Source organism: Pan troglodytes, chromosome 9, assembly GCF_028858775.2.
Source record: "Pan troglodytes isolate AG18354 chromosome 9, NHGRI_mPanTro3-v2.0_pri, whole genome shotgun sequence".
NCBI lineage: Eukaryota > Metazoa > Chordata > Mammalia > Primates > Hominidae > Pan > Pan troglodytes.
In genome coordinates, this window is record NC_072407.2 from 22,391,181 (window position 1) to 22,412,001 (window position 20,821).

Sequence of the window (20,821 nt, forward strand, 5' to 3'; positions counted from 1 at the left end):
TTTTTTTTTTGAGACAGTCTCACTCTGTCACCCAGGCTGGAGTGCAGTGGTGCAATCTCAGCTCACTGCCACCTCTGCCTCCTGGGTTCAAGTGATTCTCCTGCCTCACTCAGCCTCCCCAACAGCTGGGATTACAGGTGTGTGCCACCACACCTGGCTAATTTTTGTATTTTTGATAGAGATGAGGTTTCACCATGTTGGCCGGGCTAGTTTTGAACTCCTGACCTCAGGTGACTCGCCCACCTTGGCCTCCCAGAGTGCTGGGATTACAGGTGTCCTGACTCTATTGCTTTTATTTAACGTTTTGATAACTAGGTCCAAATTGTTCTTTAAAAGAGAAATGCAGACCACGCACGGTGGCTCACACCTGTAATCCCAGCACTTTGGGAGGCCAAGGTGGGCGGATCACTTGAGGTCAGGAGTTCAAGACCAGTCTGACCAGCATGGTGAAACCCCATCTCTACTAAAAATACAAAATATTAGCCGGGCGTGGTGGCAGGCGCCTGTAATCCCAGCTTCTCAGGAGGCTGAGGCAAGAGAATCACTTGAATGCAGGAGGCGAAGGTCGCACTCCAGCCTGAGCAACAGAGCGGGACTTCATCTCAAAAAGAGAGAGAAATTCAGTTTAAGATGTATTTTGTAATGCTAAAACGAGTTAGTGCTATTTGTTAATCTTTTAAGTGCATATGTCACTTGTTTTTAAATGTTTGTTCATAAATATTTAATGTTCGTGAGAAGTAATAAAAGTCCCATCATCCAACAAATTTTTTCAGCTAAGCGTGTCTTATAATAAGAAAAGCAGAACCTTTTAAAAAAATTTTTAATATATTATTTCTCACAGGGCTATGGCATTTCCTCTGTGCCATCTGCTTCCAATTCTAAATCCATAAAAGAGAATAGTAATGCTGCCATCATCAAGAGATTTAACCATCACAGTGCCATGGTCCTGGCAGCTGGACTCAGAAAACAGTTAAGTATAAATGCAGAGGTGCAGTAACTGGGCTTTTCAGGATATCCAGATGGAGTTGTGGTGTTGTTTTGCTTGTGGTTTCTAACGTTAACTTTTTTTTCCCCTTTATTTTAAGAGAAGCACAAAATGAACAAAATAGTGAGCCCAGCAACATGGATGGACATTCCGGAGATGCAGACTGCTTTCAGCCAGCAGTCAAAAGGGTATGGGCAAAAAAATATGAACCATTTGGGGCTCAAGTTTCTCCAAATACTTTATGTGACTGCAAGTACTGTATACGCTTATTTCATGTGACTCAGTTCTTCTAACTAAGATGTTAAGCATTTGGCTTAAAGTGTATAGCATTACAAAGAATATTTCCCCAGCTTTGGCTTGCCAGCTAACTTTCCATTGACTCTAGCCTGTTAGCCATTTTTATTGTTTTTTGTTTGTTTGTTTGTTTTCCTCACATGTACACATACATACAGATTGTTCTTATATGTGATTTTGTTCTCTGGGAATAAAATCTTCATTCAACAGAGGCAATATGGCAGAAAAACCGAAGTTTCATGTATATGATTTTTCAAAGAAAGTGAATTGGCCCTCATGTTAAACCTAGCATTTCAGAGCTGAAAGTGTCTTCTCATTAAATATTGAAGAAATCATTTGAGGGTGTGGAGAAGGATGGACAGAATTAGCTGCTTGTGTATTTATTCTTCTCCTGCAACTTTGCCACGCTATTTTGTACCTCCCTTCCTAATTATGATAAAGCTTTCTTAGAGAGCAGTCAGGCAATGTGTATTAAGTGTTTAAAGCTTTACACCCTTAGTTCTACTTGTGGACATTTATTTCTTAAGAAAGATGTATACTAAGATTTAGATAGAAATATTCATTACAGTATCATAATAAAGACAGTAGCAAGGATTCTGTTATCTGTGTTGCATTAATACAATAGAGATTGATGCAACTGTTCATTATTTTGAAAGCATTAATGATAATATTGCATTAAAGAGTTCACTGAACAGATTGTACAGTACAGTTTTACACACAAAAAAAATAGTTTGTGAGCTTTAAAAGGGCCTTCAAATTAATATGCTAAACGGTTGTCTTTCAATAAAGGGATTATGGGTAAGTCTTAATTTCTTTCATTTATTTCAGTAATTTAATGTTTTTGTTGTTGTTATTGTTTTTTTTGAGACAGAGTCTTGCTCTGTCACCCAGGCTGGAGTGCAGTGGTGCAATCTCAGCTCACTGCAATCTCGGCTCACTGCAACGTCTGCCTCCTGGATTCAAGCAATTCTTCTGCCTCAGCCTCCGGAGTAGCTGGGATTACAGGCGTGCACCACCATACCTAGCTAATTTTTGTATTTTTAGTAGAGACGGAATTTTGCCATATTGGCCAGGCTGGTGTTGAACTCCTGGCCTCATGTGATCCGCCCATCTCAGCCTCCCAAAGTGCTGGGGTTACAGGCATGAGCCACTGTGCCAGCCTATTTCAGTAACTTAATGTTTTTACAGGCATGTATTATTACCTATAAAATTAATAAAGCCAGTGAGGTATTTCTTTTTTGAACTAAAGCAAAGCTAATAATAAGTTATAGAGAAGTTAGAGAAGAAATCTATTAAGTGATACTTTCTTTGTATACTGTTGCACTGAGTACCCTTGATTCTTGGTGGTGAACAAGTTATCAGAAATTTCTTGGCCAGGAGCCGTGGCTCACACCTGTAATCCCAGCACTTTGGGAGTCCAAGGTGGGTGGATCACTTGAGGTCAGAATTTCTAGACCAGCCTGGCCAGCATGGTGAAACCCTGTCTCTACTAAAAATACAGAAATTAGCCAGGCATGGTGACGTGCGCCTGTAATTCCAGCTACTTGGGAGGCTGAGGCAGCAAAATCACTTGAACCTGGCAGGCGGAGTTCGCAGTGAGCTGGGATCGCGTCCCTGCACTCCAGCCTGGATGACAGAGCAAGACTCCATCTCAAAGAAAAAATAAAAAAGAAATTTATTTATTTGTGTGAATTTTTACAATACAGATGCTTCTCGACTTAAATGGGGCTACATCCCAATAAACTCATAAGTTGCAAATACTGTAAATAAAAAATGCATTGAATACACCTAATGTATGGAACACATAGTTTAGCCTATCCTACTTTAAACGTGTTCCGAACACTTAGCTTAGCCTGTAGTTGGGCAGTATTACCTACTATAAAGTGTATTTTCTAATAAAATGTTGAATATCTCATGTAACTCATTGAATACTGAAAGTGAAAAACAATGTATAGGTACTCAAAATATGGTTTCTCTACTGAATGTGAATCACTTTGACACCATCATAAAGTTGAAAAATTCCAAGTCAAACCATTGTAAGTCAGGGGCTATCAGTATTCAGTAGTAAATGCTGGCTCTAACTATTCTTCCAAGTCAGTGGTTGACTGCTGTTTATTCTATAAAGGGTTACAATTTATAGATTCTCTCACTTGTAGAATGAGAGATTCAGAATTAATAGCAGACAGAGTCCCTACCTTGATGGAGCTTTCATTTAAGTGTGAAAGTCAGGTGACCTAACAAGGCCTTGGCATAAGTTTAGGATTTGGATTGTTACGGGAGCTTGGGTAGGGACATGTCATAGGTAAGGCAACAGCAGGAGTAGAGATAAGCTTGACATATGTCAAAAATCATGAAGACATCAGTAATCCTTGAAGTTGGCTGAAAGGTATAGAGTTGAGAAAGTAGTTAAAAAAAAAAGAAGTCAGGCTGAGTCTAGGTAAGGATGTGTTTCTCTGAGGTCAGATTTGTTCCTGTACCATAAAGGGACTATTTAGAATCTTAAAGCTGGAGCAATTTAAAACGTTAAGTTTTCAGATTGAGGTCAGATTTGTGACCTCATGTGAGGTCAGATTTGTTCCTGTACCATAAAGGGACTATTTAGAATCTTAAAGCTGGAGCAATTTAAAACGTTAAGTTTTCAGATTGACGTTTTTTGAGGTATAGTTAATAACCTGAATGTTCTGATTCTAGTCTTGGTAGTCAATAAGAGTTGACCAGATGAATTTCATAGCTTTGTAGAGGATGAAATATTTCAAGGCTGATTTGCACAAATGTTTACATAGATCATGTATCTTTCATAAGTAATATGTTTTTATTATTACAAGGCTGTAAAAATTTAAGCAGGTTGTTAATAGCACAGGGGGTAACAGATTAATAAAATTAATGAATAAAATTACTAAAAGAGTCCAGAAGTAAACCCAAATACATGGAGGAATTAAGCATATGTATGATACACATGACCTTTTAAAAATCAGTGGGAAAAGGTAAATTATTTTACAAATGGTGTTAGAAGCACTGATTGATAATTTTGTTAAAAGAAACTTAGATTCCCTATTTTACTCCTAATCCAAAATAAATTCTGAGTGGATCCAAGATTAAGCAAAAATTAAGCCGGAAGCTGAGCATGGTAGCATGTGTCTGTAATCTCCGCAATTTAGGAGACTGAGTTCGGCTGGGGAGGTGGTGATACGCGCCTAGAAAAAAAAAATTTTTTTAAGCCACAGATGTATAAGCAAAAAGCAGGCAAAGAGGCGGAATTTTTTGTTTTTTGTTTTTGATGAAGTCTCACTTGTCGCCCAGGCTGGAGCGCAGTGGCGTGATCTCAGCTCACTGCAACCTCTGCCTCCCGGGTTCAAGCGATTCTCCTGCCTCAGCCTCCCAAGTAGCTGGGATTACAGGCACCTGCCGAGGAGATGGATTTTTTTATAATTAAAACAAAACAAAACAAAAAAACACCAAACTGGAAGATAAAGTATTTACAACATGTAAAAGACTGTTTCCTTAATATTTAAAAGTCTTATTTTTTAAAAAGTACCCAATATAAAAACAGTGGAGAGCATAACAGATCATTCATTTGGGGAAAAAATAATAAAATGTAAACTTTCACCTACCAGATTGGCAAAAGTAAAAAGTTCAATAATACTTCATGTGGTCAGAGTGTAAGAAAACTAGTATTCTTAAGTAGTTGTTGAGAAAATTGGTTCAACCATTTGTAGGACAGTCATCTCTAGGAAGAGAAGCTCGTGGTGGGAAGACTTCATTTTTTACCCTCTGTACAGTTTTGTTTTTTCAGTCATGTTTATTGTGTAAGAGAAAGTTGTGACAAAATAAAAAGTACTGTGTTAATAATTATAGGCGAAATTACAAGAGTCCATTGAATATGAAGACTTGGGGAAAAATAATTCTGTAAAAACGATTGCACTAAACCTCAAGAAGTCAGATAGGTAAGTTTGGTCAATATTAAGCAGAATAGCTATGTAACAATTCAGTCCAAAATATATCCTACAAGTATAGCACTCATGTTTTAATCAGTTCGTCACCATCAAAGTACAATATCCTTTTTTGTTTAAAATTTAGGCTTCTCAGGAAGCAAAAATGATCAAACCCATGACAATAAATGTGGATCTTTCTGCTATTGCTTTCTTATTGCCCTTATGGGAATTAAATTATTTTATTGAAATCTCTTTACTTATCGTTTCTTGCCTTGAGGGGAACTTAGTACTGACTGCTAAAATGTTGCAAAGACAAATGTTGAGCATCTTTACTGTGTGTGATTAGTAATTTCTTCTTTGCTAACCTGCAGGTATTATCATGGTCCAACTCCAATCCAGTCACTACAGTATGCAACAAGTCAGGACATTATTAATTCTTTTCAAAGTATTAGACAAGAAATGGAAGCTTATACACCCAAGTTAACTCAGGTAGGTGACTTCTACTGTTTGAAAGCCAGAATTCCCATAGTTCCTTCCTCAGTTTATGAGCACAAGCAGATTGAACCATACAACTAATATTTTAATTGGGCTTAAAGACATAGTTCTGCTAAATAAATTGAAAAAATCAAGAGGTAGCAAGAAAAGGTGTTTGGCATATTCAAGAGGCATCTGAAGATAAGATGATAATGAAAAAAATAAGTTGATGAATTTTGTGATTTTTACTTCCATATACTTTTATTGGGAAAATCTCCCAGGTTTCCAAATTCTGTCTGGACATTATTCTCTGAATATTCTGCATGACTCAGGCTTAAAATATGTAAAACAGCTCATCATTGTTCTTTGTTTCTCTTCATACTTCAGTTGATCAGCAATTTGTCAGTTCTGCCTTCAATAATACTTCTTGATTCTATCACCCTTATTTAGGCAAACCTGATTGATTTTCCATAATGCTACTGCAAGTTGTCTTTCTAAAATCACTTATTTTGGCCGGGCACAGTGGCTCACGCCTGTAATCCCAATACTTTGGGAGGCCGAGGTGGGTGGATCACGTGAGGTCAGAAGTTCGAGACCAGCCTGACCAACATGGTGAAACCCGTCTGTACTAAAAATTTAAAAATTAACTGGGCGTGGTGGCACACGCCTGTAATCCCAGCTACTCAAGACGCTGAGGCAGGAGAATCACTTGAACCTGGAAGGCAGAGGTTACAGTGAGCTGACACCGCGCCATTGCCCTCCAGCCTGGGCGACAAGAGCGAAGCTCCGTCTCAAATAGATAAATAAATATTTAAATATTTAAAAATAAAAACATGTATTTTATCACTGCAGCTTGAAAACCTTCACTGCCTCCCTTCACTGCAGTAGTCTGAGTGCCTTTGTCTGGCCTGCAAAACTCTTTATAGTCTGCCCACTACTCGAGTCTCATCGTCAGCGATAGTCTCCACTACTCCCTTCCACACATGGCCAAGGGTTCCAGCCTAACACACTAAGCTGTCCAGAATCTTTTGATCACATTATCTCCTTCATGCTTCCTGTGCTTCGGCTTATGCTCTTTCTCTTTAGAATTCCCTTAGCCCTGTTTCTCCCCCAAGGAACTAATAATTACTCAAGACTCAGCTCCAGTTTCATTGCCTCTGGAAAGTAATCCTTAACTTGTGCAAAGAAGAATTTGTTTTTTCCTTTTCTCCATTTTTATGAGCACTGAGGCACTGAGTGTATACCTATATTACGTTATTTATCACACATTTTACTTTTTATTTTGAAATCTCAGATTTTACAGAAAGTGACAGAAAAATATGTTTTCCAACCCATTTTGAGAGAAGGTTACAGTCATAATTTCCCTTTACCACTAAATATTTTGATGTATATTTTCAAAAAACTAAGACATTCTCTTAAATAACAGTACAATTATAGAATTAGTAAGTTAACATTGGTGATGTGTTATCTAGTCTATATATCTTACTACATTTTCACCAGTTATACCACTAATGTTCTACATAGCAAAAGAAAACTTTTCTTGGTCCAGCAGACAAGCTGGGTTTATGAGTTGTATTTATTTCTCATGTGTTTTTAGTCTCCTTTAAAATGGAATGATTTGACAATCTTTGTCTTTTCATAACTTTGACATTGAAAGAGTACTAGGCAATTTTTTGTAGAATGACCTTAAATTTACCTAATGTTTCCTCATGACTAGATTCACATTAGGCATTTTTGCCAGAAATTCCACAGAAGTAATGTTGTATCCTACTCAGTGTGTCATATCAGGAGGCAAATGATTTGTATATATCCTAGCTTGTGATACTAAATTTTTTCACTTGGTTAAAGGTAGTATTTGCCTGGTTTCTCCACCAAAAAGTTAACTATTTTTCCCTTTGTAATTAATACATATCTTGTGGAGCTGTACTTTGAGACTATATAAATACCCCGTTTGTCACCAAATTTTTTATTTTTATTTTTTAATATTATTATCTTTAGAGACAGGGTCTTGCTCTGATGCCCAGGCTGTAGTGCAGTGGCACAGTCATAGCTCTGTTCAACCTCAGACTCCTAGACTCAAGCAATCCTCCTGCCTCAGCCTCCTGAGTAGCTGGGATTATAGGCATGTGTCACCACACAACAAACTTACATCTGGTAGTTTTTTTAGAATCACTGATGATTCTTGCCTGGAAGAGCAGTTGTTAAATGATGATTTTCTAATTCCATCAGCCCTATCAGCATGGATTCATTTATGAGTTAAACACTGTTGCTATCTTTTTTCTTTGTTTATTTTTGTTTTTGTTTTTGTTTTTTTTTTTTTGAGATGGGGTCTCACTCTGTCACCCAGGCTGAAGTGCAGTGGCATGATCTCGGCCCACTGCAACCTCCACCTCCCTGGCTCAAGCGATCCTCCCACCTCAGCCCCCCAAGTAGCTGAAACCACAGGCACTCACCACCATGCCTGGCAAAGTTTTTGTATTTTTGGTAGAGACAGGGTTTTGCCATGTTGCCCAGGCTGGTCTTTAACTCCTGAGCTCAAGCAATCCACTCGCCTCGGCCTCCCAAAGTGCTGAGATTACAGGCCATTTTTTTCTTTTTCCTTTTTTTTTAATTTTTCTTTTTTTTTTTTTTTATTTTTATTTTTTGAGACGGAGTCTTGCTCTGTTGCCCAGGCTGGAGTGCAGTGGCACGATCCCCGCTCACTGCAAGCTCCACCTCCCAGGTTCACGCCATTCTCCTGCCTCAGCCTCTGGAGTAGCTGGGACTATAGGCGCCCGCCACCACGCCCAGCTAATTTTTTTGTATTTTTAGTAGCAACGGGGTTTCACCGTGTTAGCCAGGATGGTCTCGATCTCCTGACCTCGTGATCCACCCGCCTCAGCCTCCCAAAGTGCTGGGATTACAGGCGTGAGCCACCACGCCCAGCCTTTTTTCTTTTTATTAACCAAGGTACAACTTAACATACAGTAAAATAAATAAATAAATAAATTTACTTATTTATTTATTTATTTCGAGACAGGGTCTCACTTTGTCCCCCAGGCTGGAGTGCAGTGGCACAATCTCGGCTCACTGCAGCCTCGACTTCCCAGGTTCAAGCAGTCCTCTCACCTCAGCCCTCCAAGTAGCTAAGTAGCTGGGACTCCAGGCATGTGTCACCATCCCTGGCTAATTTTTATATTTTTGTGTGTAGACAGGGTTTCACCACGTTGCCCAAGCTGGTCTCGAACTCCTGAGCTCAAGCGATCCACCTGCCTCAGCCTCCCAAAATGAAATTTATCTTTTTAAGTCTGCTATTCTACAAGTTTTGATAAACACATGCTGTTGTGTAGCCACCAACAAAATCAAGATTTTAAAAAACCGGTTCTGTCACCCCAGAAAGTCTACCCATGCCCCTTTATAGTCAAACCCTTCCTACACCCTTCACACAGGCTCTCCTGTGTCTTTCTGACAATATCCCCATCATTCTTAGCCCCTCCTTACTTAATGATATAGTAAGATAGATGTTCCAGGCTTATCTTATATCTGCTCTGTCCCAGGCATGGAATTTTCTTTTTAGCACTGAGTGGATCAAGGTAGGAACCAAGATCTGGGACCGGGCACAGTGACTCACGCCTATAGTCCCAGCACTTTGGGAGGCCAAGGCACGCAGATCACTTGAGAGCTCTAGACCACCCTGGCCAACATGGCAAAACCCCGTCTCTACCAAAAATACAAAAATTAACTGGGTATGGTGGTGTGTACCTGTAGTCTCAGCTACTCGGGAGGCTGAGGCAGAAGAATTGCTTGAGCCTGGGAGGCGGAGGTTGCAGTGAGTCGAGATCGCACCACTGCACTCCAGCCTGGGCAATAGAGTGAGACTCTGTCTCAAAAAAAAAAAAAAAAAAAAAAATCTGGGCACTAGGTATACATTGGGGTGTCATTGTCCCTTCAGCAGAAAGCTAGAAAATACATATGTGTACATAAATGCACACATAACCAACCTGGGATTATTTGACCAATTCTTTCAATGTAGACTATAGTTGTCCAGTATCTGGCCCTTGGGCCTTTTGTCTTGGGGGTGGTGGTGTTTGTTTGATTTAGAGGTGAGGTTTCTGTCACCCAGACTGGAGTGCAGTAGCACTATCATAGCTTACTGCAACCTTGAACTCCTGGGCTCAGGCGATGCTCCCACCTCAGCCTCCTGAGTCACTAGGATTATAATTGTAAGCCACCATGCCCAGCTCTCCCCATGTAATTTTTTTACACTGTAATCAATCTTTGTTTTTGTTTTTGTTTTTTTTTTTTTGCAGTCAGGGTCTTGCTTTGTTGCCCAGGCTGGAGTGCAGTGACACCATCTCAGCTCACTGCAGCCTCAACTTCCCCAGGCTCAAATGATCTTCTCATCTCAGCCTCCCAAGTAGCTAGGACTACAGGCATGCACCACCATGCCCAACTAATTTTTTTGTATTTTTTGTAGAGACAGGGTTTCACCATATTGCCCAGGCTGGTATCTGACAAAAGGAAAATAGGAATAAAGTGAGCTCCAATGTCCCCTTCACTCATGGTTGTCCCATACTGTACTTTTACACTAAGTTGAAAAAATGTTTTCATCCAATCTATACATGGATGGATTTCTACTCATAAAAACTTCATTGGAAAATCTTAGAGATGATAACCCTGCACTTGCTGTTTCACAAGTTATTTGTTCCTCCCTATAGCAGTGCCTCCCTACAGTACCTGGCACTTGATAGGCACTCATCGAATAGATAGGTCAATTTTTTCCTAAATGTTGATGTTGATACAGTGGGAAGTATATTTTTCCCCCTTTTGGCTATATTTATTCACTTCCTTGAAAATTAAATGACAGTTAATAAATTTCTGCTCTTTATTTTTTTTTTCCCCCAATCTGTTATCAAGGGTATATGTTAGCAAAGCCAGGTGCGGAGTACACACCTGTAGTCTGTCCCAGCTACTCAGGAGGCTGAGGGAGGAGGATTGCTTGAGCCCAGGAGTTCAAGTTCAGCCTGGGCAACATAACAAGATTTTGTTTCTTAGAAAAATAAATTTAACAGAAACAAAGGATACAGGTTAACATGTTGTTTTACCTGTTTTCTTTCCTTAAACTCAATTTTACCTTCAGTGGTAAGAGTTCTCATGTTAAATTGAATTGGTACTTAAGAAAGGGCTTTAACTAGGCAAAACCTTGGGAGTTTTGAGGTCCCTGTGGACTTGCCTGGCATGCCTGGGAGATTTGTAGGTATCTTCTTTCTACACGGATTGTGTTTCTGCCCTCAAGGAAAATAGTTCACTTTGACCACTGTAAATGATGTAGTATTTAAACAAAAGGAAAAGCACTTCATCTTCTGCTCTAAAACTAAAATGTTAAGAAAGAAAGGTGGCAAAAAAAAAAAAGGGAGGAAAACCAGTTTTAATGCATCTTCATTTTTTTCAGGTTCTCTCAAGTAGTGCTGCCAGTAGTACCATCACAGCACTGTCACCTGGAGGGGCACTTATGCAGGGAGGAACACAGCAAGCCATAAACCGTATGTGCCGGGCCATCTTCTACTACTTTCTGCCTAAATCAGCTTTAAAAAGCAAGCTGGGAGGAGTGCTGAACTTTTATTGGTTTTTCCTTGGAATAATCCTGGGATTTCTATTTTGTAGATTTGTTTTTATACATTCAGATTCTGAAACACATCTAAACAAGATCTTAGGTTTCAGAACCGTCTTACTATTACAAATAGTGGTACATTGCTAGTTTCTCTAATATCATAGTAAAAGCTCCTTTCTTCTCCCCTACCTCTTAGAATAAAGGGGAAACCTGAAAGTTTCTTTGAAATCCCAAGAGCTTTTAAATTTTATGATCTCTCAGCCACAAAATTACTAACTTATCTGAAAATAGCACATCCTGGTTTGGCATTGACAAAGAGTACATGTTCAAGTTTATTCTCTGAGTGGTCATTTTTTTCGAGACTGTATATGTTAAAATAGCTCTTAACCTATGGGCCTCATTCTTCTTTTGCAGAGATGGTGCCAAATGATATTCAATCTGAATTGAAACACTTATATGTAGCTGTTGGAGAACTTCTACGACATTTCTGGTCCTGCTTTCCTGTTAATACGCCATTCCTAGAAGAAAAGGTTAGAACCAGTTCTGAAGACAGCCAGATAATTGTGGTAGTGACTTACAAGAAGTTTTGAAATTGGAAAGTTTTATTAAGTCTTACCATGTGACAGACACTGGGATAACTCTTTTGCATACATCGTTTCATGTAAACCTCACAGCATCTTTATGGAGTAGCTATTGGTACCCATTTTATAGATTTGGAAACTGAGATCCAGACGAGTTCCATAACTAATAATCATACAACTTAAAACTTGTATCTACCTCCAAGCCACTGTGAATAGAGACCCAAAATAAATTACATCAATAAAGTTATTTACATTTGATACGTTTTTCAGGGATAACAAAATCCAAAATAAGAACTGACAACAAGTATAGCACTAGCTTTTTAACACTAAAACCCCTTTAACCAATTAAAGGACAGGTGACAAATGAAAAATGTAACATTAATAGTAATACTGTAAATTGCTTTCATAAACCATGATTAAGTAAAAGATAAAGACCTCATTAAGCACAATAGGCAAACACTTTACAAGCAACTCACTAAAGAATGGAGTGGCCTAGGAAGATTAAGGGGAAATGCTCACACTTACCAGTATGCAGATAAATTACAGCTACAGTAAAAGAACATTTTGGCCAAGCATGGTGGCTCACACCTGTAATCCCAACACTTTGGCGGGGCTGAGGCGGGAGAATTGTTTGAGCCCAGGAGTCGGAGACCAGCCTGGACAACATAGCAAGACTCTGTCTCCAAAAAATACATAAATAAATTTTTTAAAAGAATATTTTTTTCACCTACTAATTTGCAGAAGAACAAAAATCTTAAAATGATCAATGTTGACCAAGTAGCCAAGAGTCCTTTCTTCCACTGCTAGTGTTTTTTTAGATGCTTTTACTTCAGCATTCAAATGAAACTTCAAATGAAATTCAACATTTAGAAATTTAGGAAATAATTAGGAATGCAAATACTTAGCTAGAGATGATCTACCACTCTCTAAGATAGAGGAAATGGCCTAAATATCTACCAGAAGGGGGTTGGTTAGAGAAGCATTTGGTATATTCATACGTTGAAAGACAATAATTATTTTATTTTATGTTATTTATTGAGACAGGGTCTCACGCTGTCACCCAGGCTGGAGTGCAGTGGAGTGATCTCGGCTCACTGCAGCCGCTACCTTCTGGGCTGAGGTGATTCTCCCACCTCAGCCTCTCTAGTAGCTGGGACTACAGGCATGAGCCACTAAACCGGGCACTTTGGGAGGTCGAGGCAGGCAGATCGCTTGAGCTCAGGAGTTTGAGACCAACTTGGGCAACATGGCAGAACTCCGTCTCTACAAAAATTAAGAAAAGTAGCTCAGGTGATCACCTGAGCCTAGAGAGGTCAAAGCTGCAGTGAGCCATGATGTTGCCACTGCACTCCAGCCTGGGTGACAGAATGAGACCCTGTCTCTAAATGAATGAATAAATGAATGAGTGACTATTTAAATGAGTTGGGGTTTTTTGTTGTTTTTGTTTTTTGAGATGGAGTCTCACTCTGTCGGCAGGCTGGAGTTCAGTGGTGTGATCTCAGTTCACTGCAGCCTCCACCTCCTGGGTTCAACCAATTTTCCTGCCTCAGCCTTCTGAGTAGCTGGGACTACAGGCGTGTGCCACCACGCCCAGCTAATTTTTGTATTTTTAGCGGAGACGGGGTTTCACCATGTTAGCCAGGATGGTCTCAATCTCTTGTCCTTGTGTTCCGCCCACCTCGGCCTCCCAAAGTGCTGGGATTACAGGCGTGAGCCACCACGTCTGGCCAAATGAGTATTTATGACTGAAAGATACTCACATTGAAGGGTTAACAATGTGATATAATTGGTATATTTTTATTTTATTTTTACATTTTAAAAAATTCTACAAGAAAAGTAACTTTCATATGTAGAAGATTGTTTTTCTGTTGGTCTCTACAGCTTGAGATTTCTCTGTAATTTATTGTTTCTCATCTTTTTTAGGTAGTGAAAATGAAAAGTAATTTGGAACGATTCCAAGTTACGAAGCTCTGTCCATTCCAAGAAAAGATTCGGAGACAGTATTTAAGCACAAATGTAAGGCAGCAATCTGATTTTTGCCTGATCTTCTTTCTCTTTGTAGTAAAATGATGAAATTGATTTTGCTTTCATGTAAATGAGTAGATACTTAATTTTCTTTTTTTTTTTTTTTGAAACGGAGTCTCACTCTGTCGCCCAGGCTGGAGTACAGTGGCTCCATCTCAGCTCACTGCAACCTCTACCTCCTGGGTTCAAGGGATTCTCCTGCCTCAGCCTTCTGAGTAGCTGAGATTACAAGCGCATGCTGCCACGCCCAGCTAATTTTTGTGTTTTAGTAGAGACGGGGTTTCACCATGTTGGCCAGGCTGGTCTCAAACTCGACCTCAGGTGATCAGCCCACCTTGGCCTCCCAAAGTGCTAGGATTACAGGCATGAGCCACTGCACCCGGCCAATATTTTATTTTCTGTTGCTCAAAGTACTATTTTTTAATATTGAAATGTGTCATGCATTCAGAAGTATATAAAATGCATACATATTTTTTAAATAATAAAATAACTGTCTGTTTACTTACCAATCAGGAAAATTAGTAGAATGTTGCCATAACCCATAGATATTCCCTGAGTGCCCCTGTCCAGTTGCATACCACTCTCTCTTCCCCTCCAGAGGTCATGACTAACCAAAGCATTTGTGATAACCATCTCCATGCTTTCCCTTAGAAAAGTTTTACAATCTGGCCGGGTGCGGTGGCTCATGCCTGTAATCCCAGCACTTTGGGAGGCCAAGGCAGGCTGATCACTTGAGGTCAGGAGTTCCGAGACCAGTTCTGGCCAACATGGCGAAACCCTGTCTCTACTAAAAATACAAAAATTAGCCTGGCATGGTGGCGCATGCCTGTAGTCCCAGCTACTCGGGAGGCTGAGACAGGAGAATTGCTTGAACCAGGGAGACAGGGGTTGCGGTGAGCCGAGGTCATGCCACCGCACTCCAGCCTGGGTGACGCAGTGAGACTCTGTCTCAAAAAGTTTTACAATCTATGTGTATGTTCTGAAAAATACATATTACTAATTTATTAATTTGGAAAAACTGAGTAGCAAGCACAAAACTAGCAGCGTAAGGAAAGATAGAATTGCCACTACTCATAGTAAGCAAAACTGTTCCTGGGTTCTATTTGGCATCAGCTTCCCTGATTGTTTACAGTGGGGAAGGTCAGTGGATGAGGTATTGAGAAGTGTCACTTTATGCCCAGCATTTTAAGCATTGTATTTAAAACAAGGTTAGAGCAACCACATCAGATCATTTGTATGTGCAGTTATACAAGCCCTCCCAGAGGTACCTTGGGAAGAATAGTACAGTCACGTGTTGCTTAACCACAGGGATGTGTTCTAAACAATTCATTGACAGACAGTTTTGTTGTATGAACCTCACAGAGTGTACTTAAAACCTAGCTATATAGCCTACTATACTTCTAGGCTATATGGTGTAGCCTATTGCTCCTAGGCTACAAACCTGTACAGCATAGTACTGTACTAAATACTGTAAACAGTTTTAACACAATGGTATGTGTGTATCTAAACATAGAAAAGTTGCAGTAAAAATTCAGTATAAAAGATAAAAAGTGGTCCACCTGTAAAGGGCATTTACCATAAATAGAGCCTGCAGGACTGCAGGACTAGAAGTTGCTCTGGGTGACTCAGTGAGTGAATGTGAAGGCCTAGGACATTACTGTACACTACTGCAGAGTTTACTAACACTGTACACTTAGACTACATTAAATTTACAATATAGCTTTTTTTCTTCAATAATAAATTAGCCTTAGCTTACTATAACATTTTTACCTTATAAACTTTTAAATATTTTTAAAGTTTTTCATTCTTTGGAATAACACTTAACCTAAAACACCCATTGTATAGCTGTACAAAAGTATTTTCTTTGTATTCTTATTCTATAAGCCTTTCTCTCTCTCTTTCTCTCTCTCTCCCTCTCTCTGTATAGATATATATATATTTTTTTTTTTCTTTTTCTTTTTTTTTTTTTTTTTTGAGATGGAGTCTAGTTCTGTCGCCCAGGCTGGAGTGCAATGGCATGATCACAGCTCATTGCAACCTCTGCCTCCTGGGTTCAAGCGATTCTCCCGCCTCAGCCTCCCGAGTAGCTGGGATTACAGGCACCCACCACCACGCCCAGCTAATTTTTGTATTTTTAGTAGAGACCGGGTTTCACTGTGTCGGCCAGGTTGGTCTCAAACTCCTGACCTCGTGATCCACCCACCTCGGCCTCACAAAGTGCTGGGATTACAGGCGTGAGCCACCACGCCTGGTGCCTTTTTTCTATTTTTAATTTTTTTTTTTCTTTTTAAACTTTTGTTAAAAACTAAGACACAAACACACATTAGCCTAGGCCTACACAGAGTCAGGATCATCACTATCACTGTCTTCCACCTCCACATCTTGTCCCACTGAAAAGTCTTCAGGGGCAGTAATGCACATGGAGCTGTCATCTCCTGTGAAACAATACCTTCTTCTGGAATACCTCCTGAAGGACCTGCGTAAGGCTGTTTTACAGTTAACTTTTTTATATATATAAGTAGGAGTACACCGTAAATAATGATTTTAAAATACAGTAAATAGATAAACCAGTAACATATTCATTATCATTATCAAGTATTAGGTCCTATACATAATTGTACATGCTATACTTTTATACAGCTGGCTACTTAATAGGTTCGTTTACACCAGCATCCCTACAAACGAGTGAATAATGTGCTGCTGTATGATGTTACGACATCACTAGATGATGGGAATTTCTCAGCTCTATTATAATCTGATGGGACCGCCATCATATATGCACATTATGTGGCACATGACTCTAGTTACAAATTTAAGATTCAGTATTCAATAAGTAGGATAAATAAAAGGGGAGTTTTACAATTGAAAGCTGAAAAATCATCAGCAAGATTTTTCATATTTATTTCCTAAATATTCTAAGTGGGTTTTCTTAAAATACAAAACAGCATTACTTATAATCAGATAGAAGCTTGGAGTGTCTTCTCACAGCAGGGCAAGGATGGCAGATAGGTTTCAGGTCATGTGCCTTCTCAATTGATTATAACTGCTTGGAGTGCTGTGTTGGAAAGGATGCTGAGGGCCAGGCATGGTGGCTTACACCTGTAATCCCAGTACTTTGGGAGGCTGAGGCGGGTGGATCACCTGAGGTCAAGAGTTCGAGACCAGCCTGGCCAACACAGTGAAACCCCGTCTCTACTAAAAATACAAAAAATTAGCCAGGCGTTGTGGCGAGTGCCCCTAATCCCAGCTACTCGGGAAGTTGAGACAGGAGAATTGCTTGAACCTGGGAGGCGGAGATTGCAGTGAGCTGAGATAGTGCCATTGCATCTAGCCTAGGCAACAAGAGTGAAACTCCATCTCAAAAAAAAGAGAAAAGGATGCTGAGGCCATGCGTAGCCTTGCAGAAGGATATGGTGTTCGTGTCTTCCAATTGATAATATAGATACTGCTGCCCATCAAACAGAATAAGTAATTTTTATAGTTTCCAGACAGAGCTAAATATTCCTATCCCCCATAATGATAAACAGGTATGGCAGTAAGGGTAATTTTTTTAACTCTGTACCCCTCAGACCTAAACATTGACATGCCAAAGGAATTTAGGACTTCCTGATCTCCATCTCCATCCTCCCAGACTTGGCAAAACTTTACTTCTAAACACATAAACACTGTCCACCTCCAAGGAAACATATTCCAGAGACTTCTACCTCAAAAGTCAGTATAAGCCAGATGCGGTGGTATGCACATGTAGTCCCAGCTACTCAAGAGACTGAGGCAGGAGGATCACTTGAAATCAGGAGTTTGAGACTATAGTAAACTAAAATTGCACCTGTGAATAGCCACTGCACTGCAGCCTGGGCAACATAGTGAGACCATGTCTCAAAAAAATAAAAAAGATTCCATATGATCCTGTTGACTTCTAGCTATGTCCATGATGAGGGCAAAATTCTTAATCTACTCAAAGATCTATAGTCCTGACCCAAGACATGACATAGCACATTGTGTGAAGCATTGAAACCATTTAGGTCTTCTGTAATCTGCTGAGTTGTATTGAACTCCTGAAATGCTGGAGTTGGAAAAACCCTAAAAATAGCAAACTGTTTCACAAAATTATGCAGAATTAACTGCAGGAGCTTTTGAAAATCAAACATTCTTGGGTCTCATCCCAGGCCTGTTGAATCAGAATCTTCAGGAGAATAAGGCATTTTTCCAGTGTTCTGCCAAGATGTATATACGGGGCTGGGCACAGCAGCTCATGCCTGTAATCCCAGCACTTTGAGAGGCTGAGGCAGGAAGATTGCTTGAGCCCAGGAGTTCGAGACCAGCCTGGGCAGCATAGCAAGAGTCCATCTCCACTATTTAAAAAAAAAAAAAAAAAAACCTGGCCGGGCATGGTGGCTCAGGCCTGTAATCCCAGCACTTTGGGAGGCTGAGGTGGGTGAATCACTTGAGGCCAGGAGTTCAAGACCAGCCTGGCCAACATGGTGAAATCCCATCTCTACTAAAAATACAAAAATTAGCCAGGTGTGGTGGCTCATGGTTGTAATCCTAGCTACTCGGGAGTCTGAGACATGAGAACTGCTTGGACCTGTGAGGTGGAGGCTGCAATGAGCCAAAATCACACCATAGCACTCCAGCCTGGGTGACAGAGCAAGACTCTGTCTCAAAAAATAAAATAAAATAAAATAAAATAAAGTTTATACTACCATCCTGGCCTTAGTTGGCTGACCAGTATTCAAATCTAGAAAATCACAGATATAGTTCAGACCCCTCGTTTGACAGAAGGAATTGAGGCCTGGAGCACAATTGTGACTTTCATATTGTCCTATTATTGGTTAATGACAGGACAGCCATTACAACCGCAGCCTTTTCACTGCCCCCTACTTTCTGTCTTTCCTTTCCACACAAAATGTGTCTGACAGCACCTTCTCAGAGGGCTTGCACATTACCTCATTGACTGGGGAAATACAGAGGAGCTCCGAAACTACACTCTGAAGTATGTGCCAGATTTGGGTTGGAAGGATTAACTTCCCCTGCTTTTGCCCAGTTGTTAAGTGTCTTGCTGTGTTTTTCAGTTGGTAAGTCACATAGAAGAGATGCTCCAGACAGCCTACAACAAGCTCCACACATGGCAGTCACGGCGTCTGATGAAGAAAACGTGAGGTGGCCATGATGCTTACAGGTTTTGTGAGATTGAGAGAACTATGACCTGCAGCAACTCTGGAAACCTGGCCTGACAGACAAGCAGATGACCTCACAGGAGTGATAAGAAACATCTGCTCCACGCCAACTCCCAGAGCTGATGCTATTGTACTTGCACATTGGAGACTGAAAGGAAAGAAGGGACTAAATGCTGGGGAGGTAAATTAAGACAGAACCAAATGAGCTAAGTTGCAAATATATATATATATATACACACACACACACATATATGTACATGTGTATGTACATATATATATTTTAAAAGACTGTTTACTGCAGTTGCTCAGGAACTGCTTTTGATTCACATTAAGCTGCTTTCAGAAATTAAAAAAAAAAAACACTTTTTAAAGGGTGCATTGATAAAATCTGAGGTTTTTTGGTTGTCGTTTTTTTCTGTGTACATTTTTTTCCTAAGTTTATGGCACAGGGTAGACCTTAAGTATTCCTCCTCCATCTTTCATTCTTCACCCTCCATTGGATCCTCAAATTTTAATGAATTCCAATTATACCTTACATCAGCAAGTTAAAAAGAGTACTTTAAAATAAAGCAAAGGGAGACTGTTGCTCAACCATCAGGAAACAGTTGTCAGAAGACATCATTGGTTCTGTGTTTCCTACGGAAATAAGAAACAATAAATATTGCACTGAATGTTTGTAGTTTGGAGTCCCTGAATAATAAAGAGGGAATATATTTGCAGAAAGTCGCATAGGGTTTTTTAATGCAGAATTTTGTCAGAAGACAATGGCGCTGCATGTTTTTCTTTGAGTGCAAATGTACATTGCTAAGATTTTTTTAAGATGGCATGTGCTTTGAAAAGAAGATATTGCATTTTTAAGAGTTTAAAAATCTTATGAGTGAGAAATATTAAAAAAATCTTATTTTCACCTCTTTAGAAGAAATAAAAGATGTTTCTCCTATCTCCTTTTCTCTAGTATTTGACTGTTACTGTCCTTGGCGAATCGATAATCATTGCATAGTGACTGAAAAGCCTAAGTGCAAAAAAAAAAAAAAAAAGATGTTCTTGTTTCTGAACTTCGTGCCATATTTTGTTCCTGATGGGATCAACTTAATGTTTAAGACTTTAGATGTCTTGTATTAAAAATTACACAAAAAAAGTAAAACTTTTTATACTTACCCTTTTAACTCTAACATATCTCTGGTTTCTCATTATGTGTGAATTTCCTTGGGTGGGCTGCCTGAGAACTGTTCATTTTATTTTAGGCCATGTTACAAACTGGTTATCCTTCATATAATGACTGCTAAGGTCAGAATCTAAGCCAGGCATGGTAGCACATGCCTGTAGTTCCAGCTACTTGGGAGGCTGAGGTAGGAGGATCACTTGAGCCCAGAAGTTCAGAAGTCCAGACTGAGCAACATAGTGAGACTCCATCTCTTTTTTTACAGAAAAAAAAAAGAAAAATTTATGAAGACCTTGAACTGGTAAAGGGAAAGAAGCCACATCATTTTCTGCCTTCAGTCTTCCCATTTCTCTTTCAGATCAGTATATGTACTGGTATAATCCCTTAAAATTTACACTTTCACAAAGTACTTTCAAATGTGTTACTGCCACAGTGGGGCAAATAGAAAAATGATTGAAATAAAAAAAATGGCTATTGGGAAAGGCAGACATAAGAAATAGAATGTTCTGTTGAGTGCTGTGTTGAAAATTAAGTTGTAAGCTGGGCATGGTGAGTCATACCTGTAATCCTGCAATTTGGGAGGCCAAGGCAAGAGGATCAC

General features: G+C 39.6%; 1 protein-coding gene across 7 annotated transcripts in view; it reads left to right on the forward strand.

Annotated features, from left to right (window-relative positions):
• Positions 1 to 20,230, forward strand: part of GTF2H1 (general transcription factor IIH subunit 1) — a 44,788-nt gene extending 24,558 nt beyond the window's left edge. For all 7 annotated transcript variants that reach the window (XM_001173120.7, XM_063782828.1, XM_054662140.2 and 4 more), the window contains 8 exons: positions 842 to 969; positions 1,086 to 1,173; positions 5,135 to 5,223; positions 5,583 to 5,700; positions 11,117 to 11,207; positions 11,690 to 11,805; positions 13,780 to 13,872; positions 18,954 to 20,230. In XM_001173120.7, the coding sequence (XP_001173120.1) occupies positions 842 to 969; positions 1,086 to 1,173; positions 5,135 to 5,223; positions 5,583 to 5,700; positions 11,117 to 11,207; positions 11,690 to 11,805; positions 13,780 to 13,872; positions 18,954 to 19,040 (810 nt within the window). In that variant the 3' untranslated portion in view covers positions 19,041 to 20,230. The remainder of the gene's footprint in view (positions 1 to 841; positions 970 to 1,085; positions 1,174 to 5,134; positions 5,224 to 5,582; positions 5,701 to 11,116; positions 11,208 to 11,689; positions 11,806 to 13,779; positions 13,873 to 18,953) is intronic.
• The last annotated feature ends 591 nt before the right edge of the window (positions 20,231 to 20,821 follow it).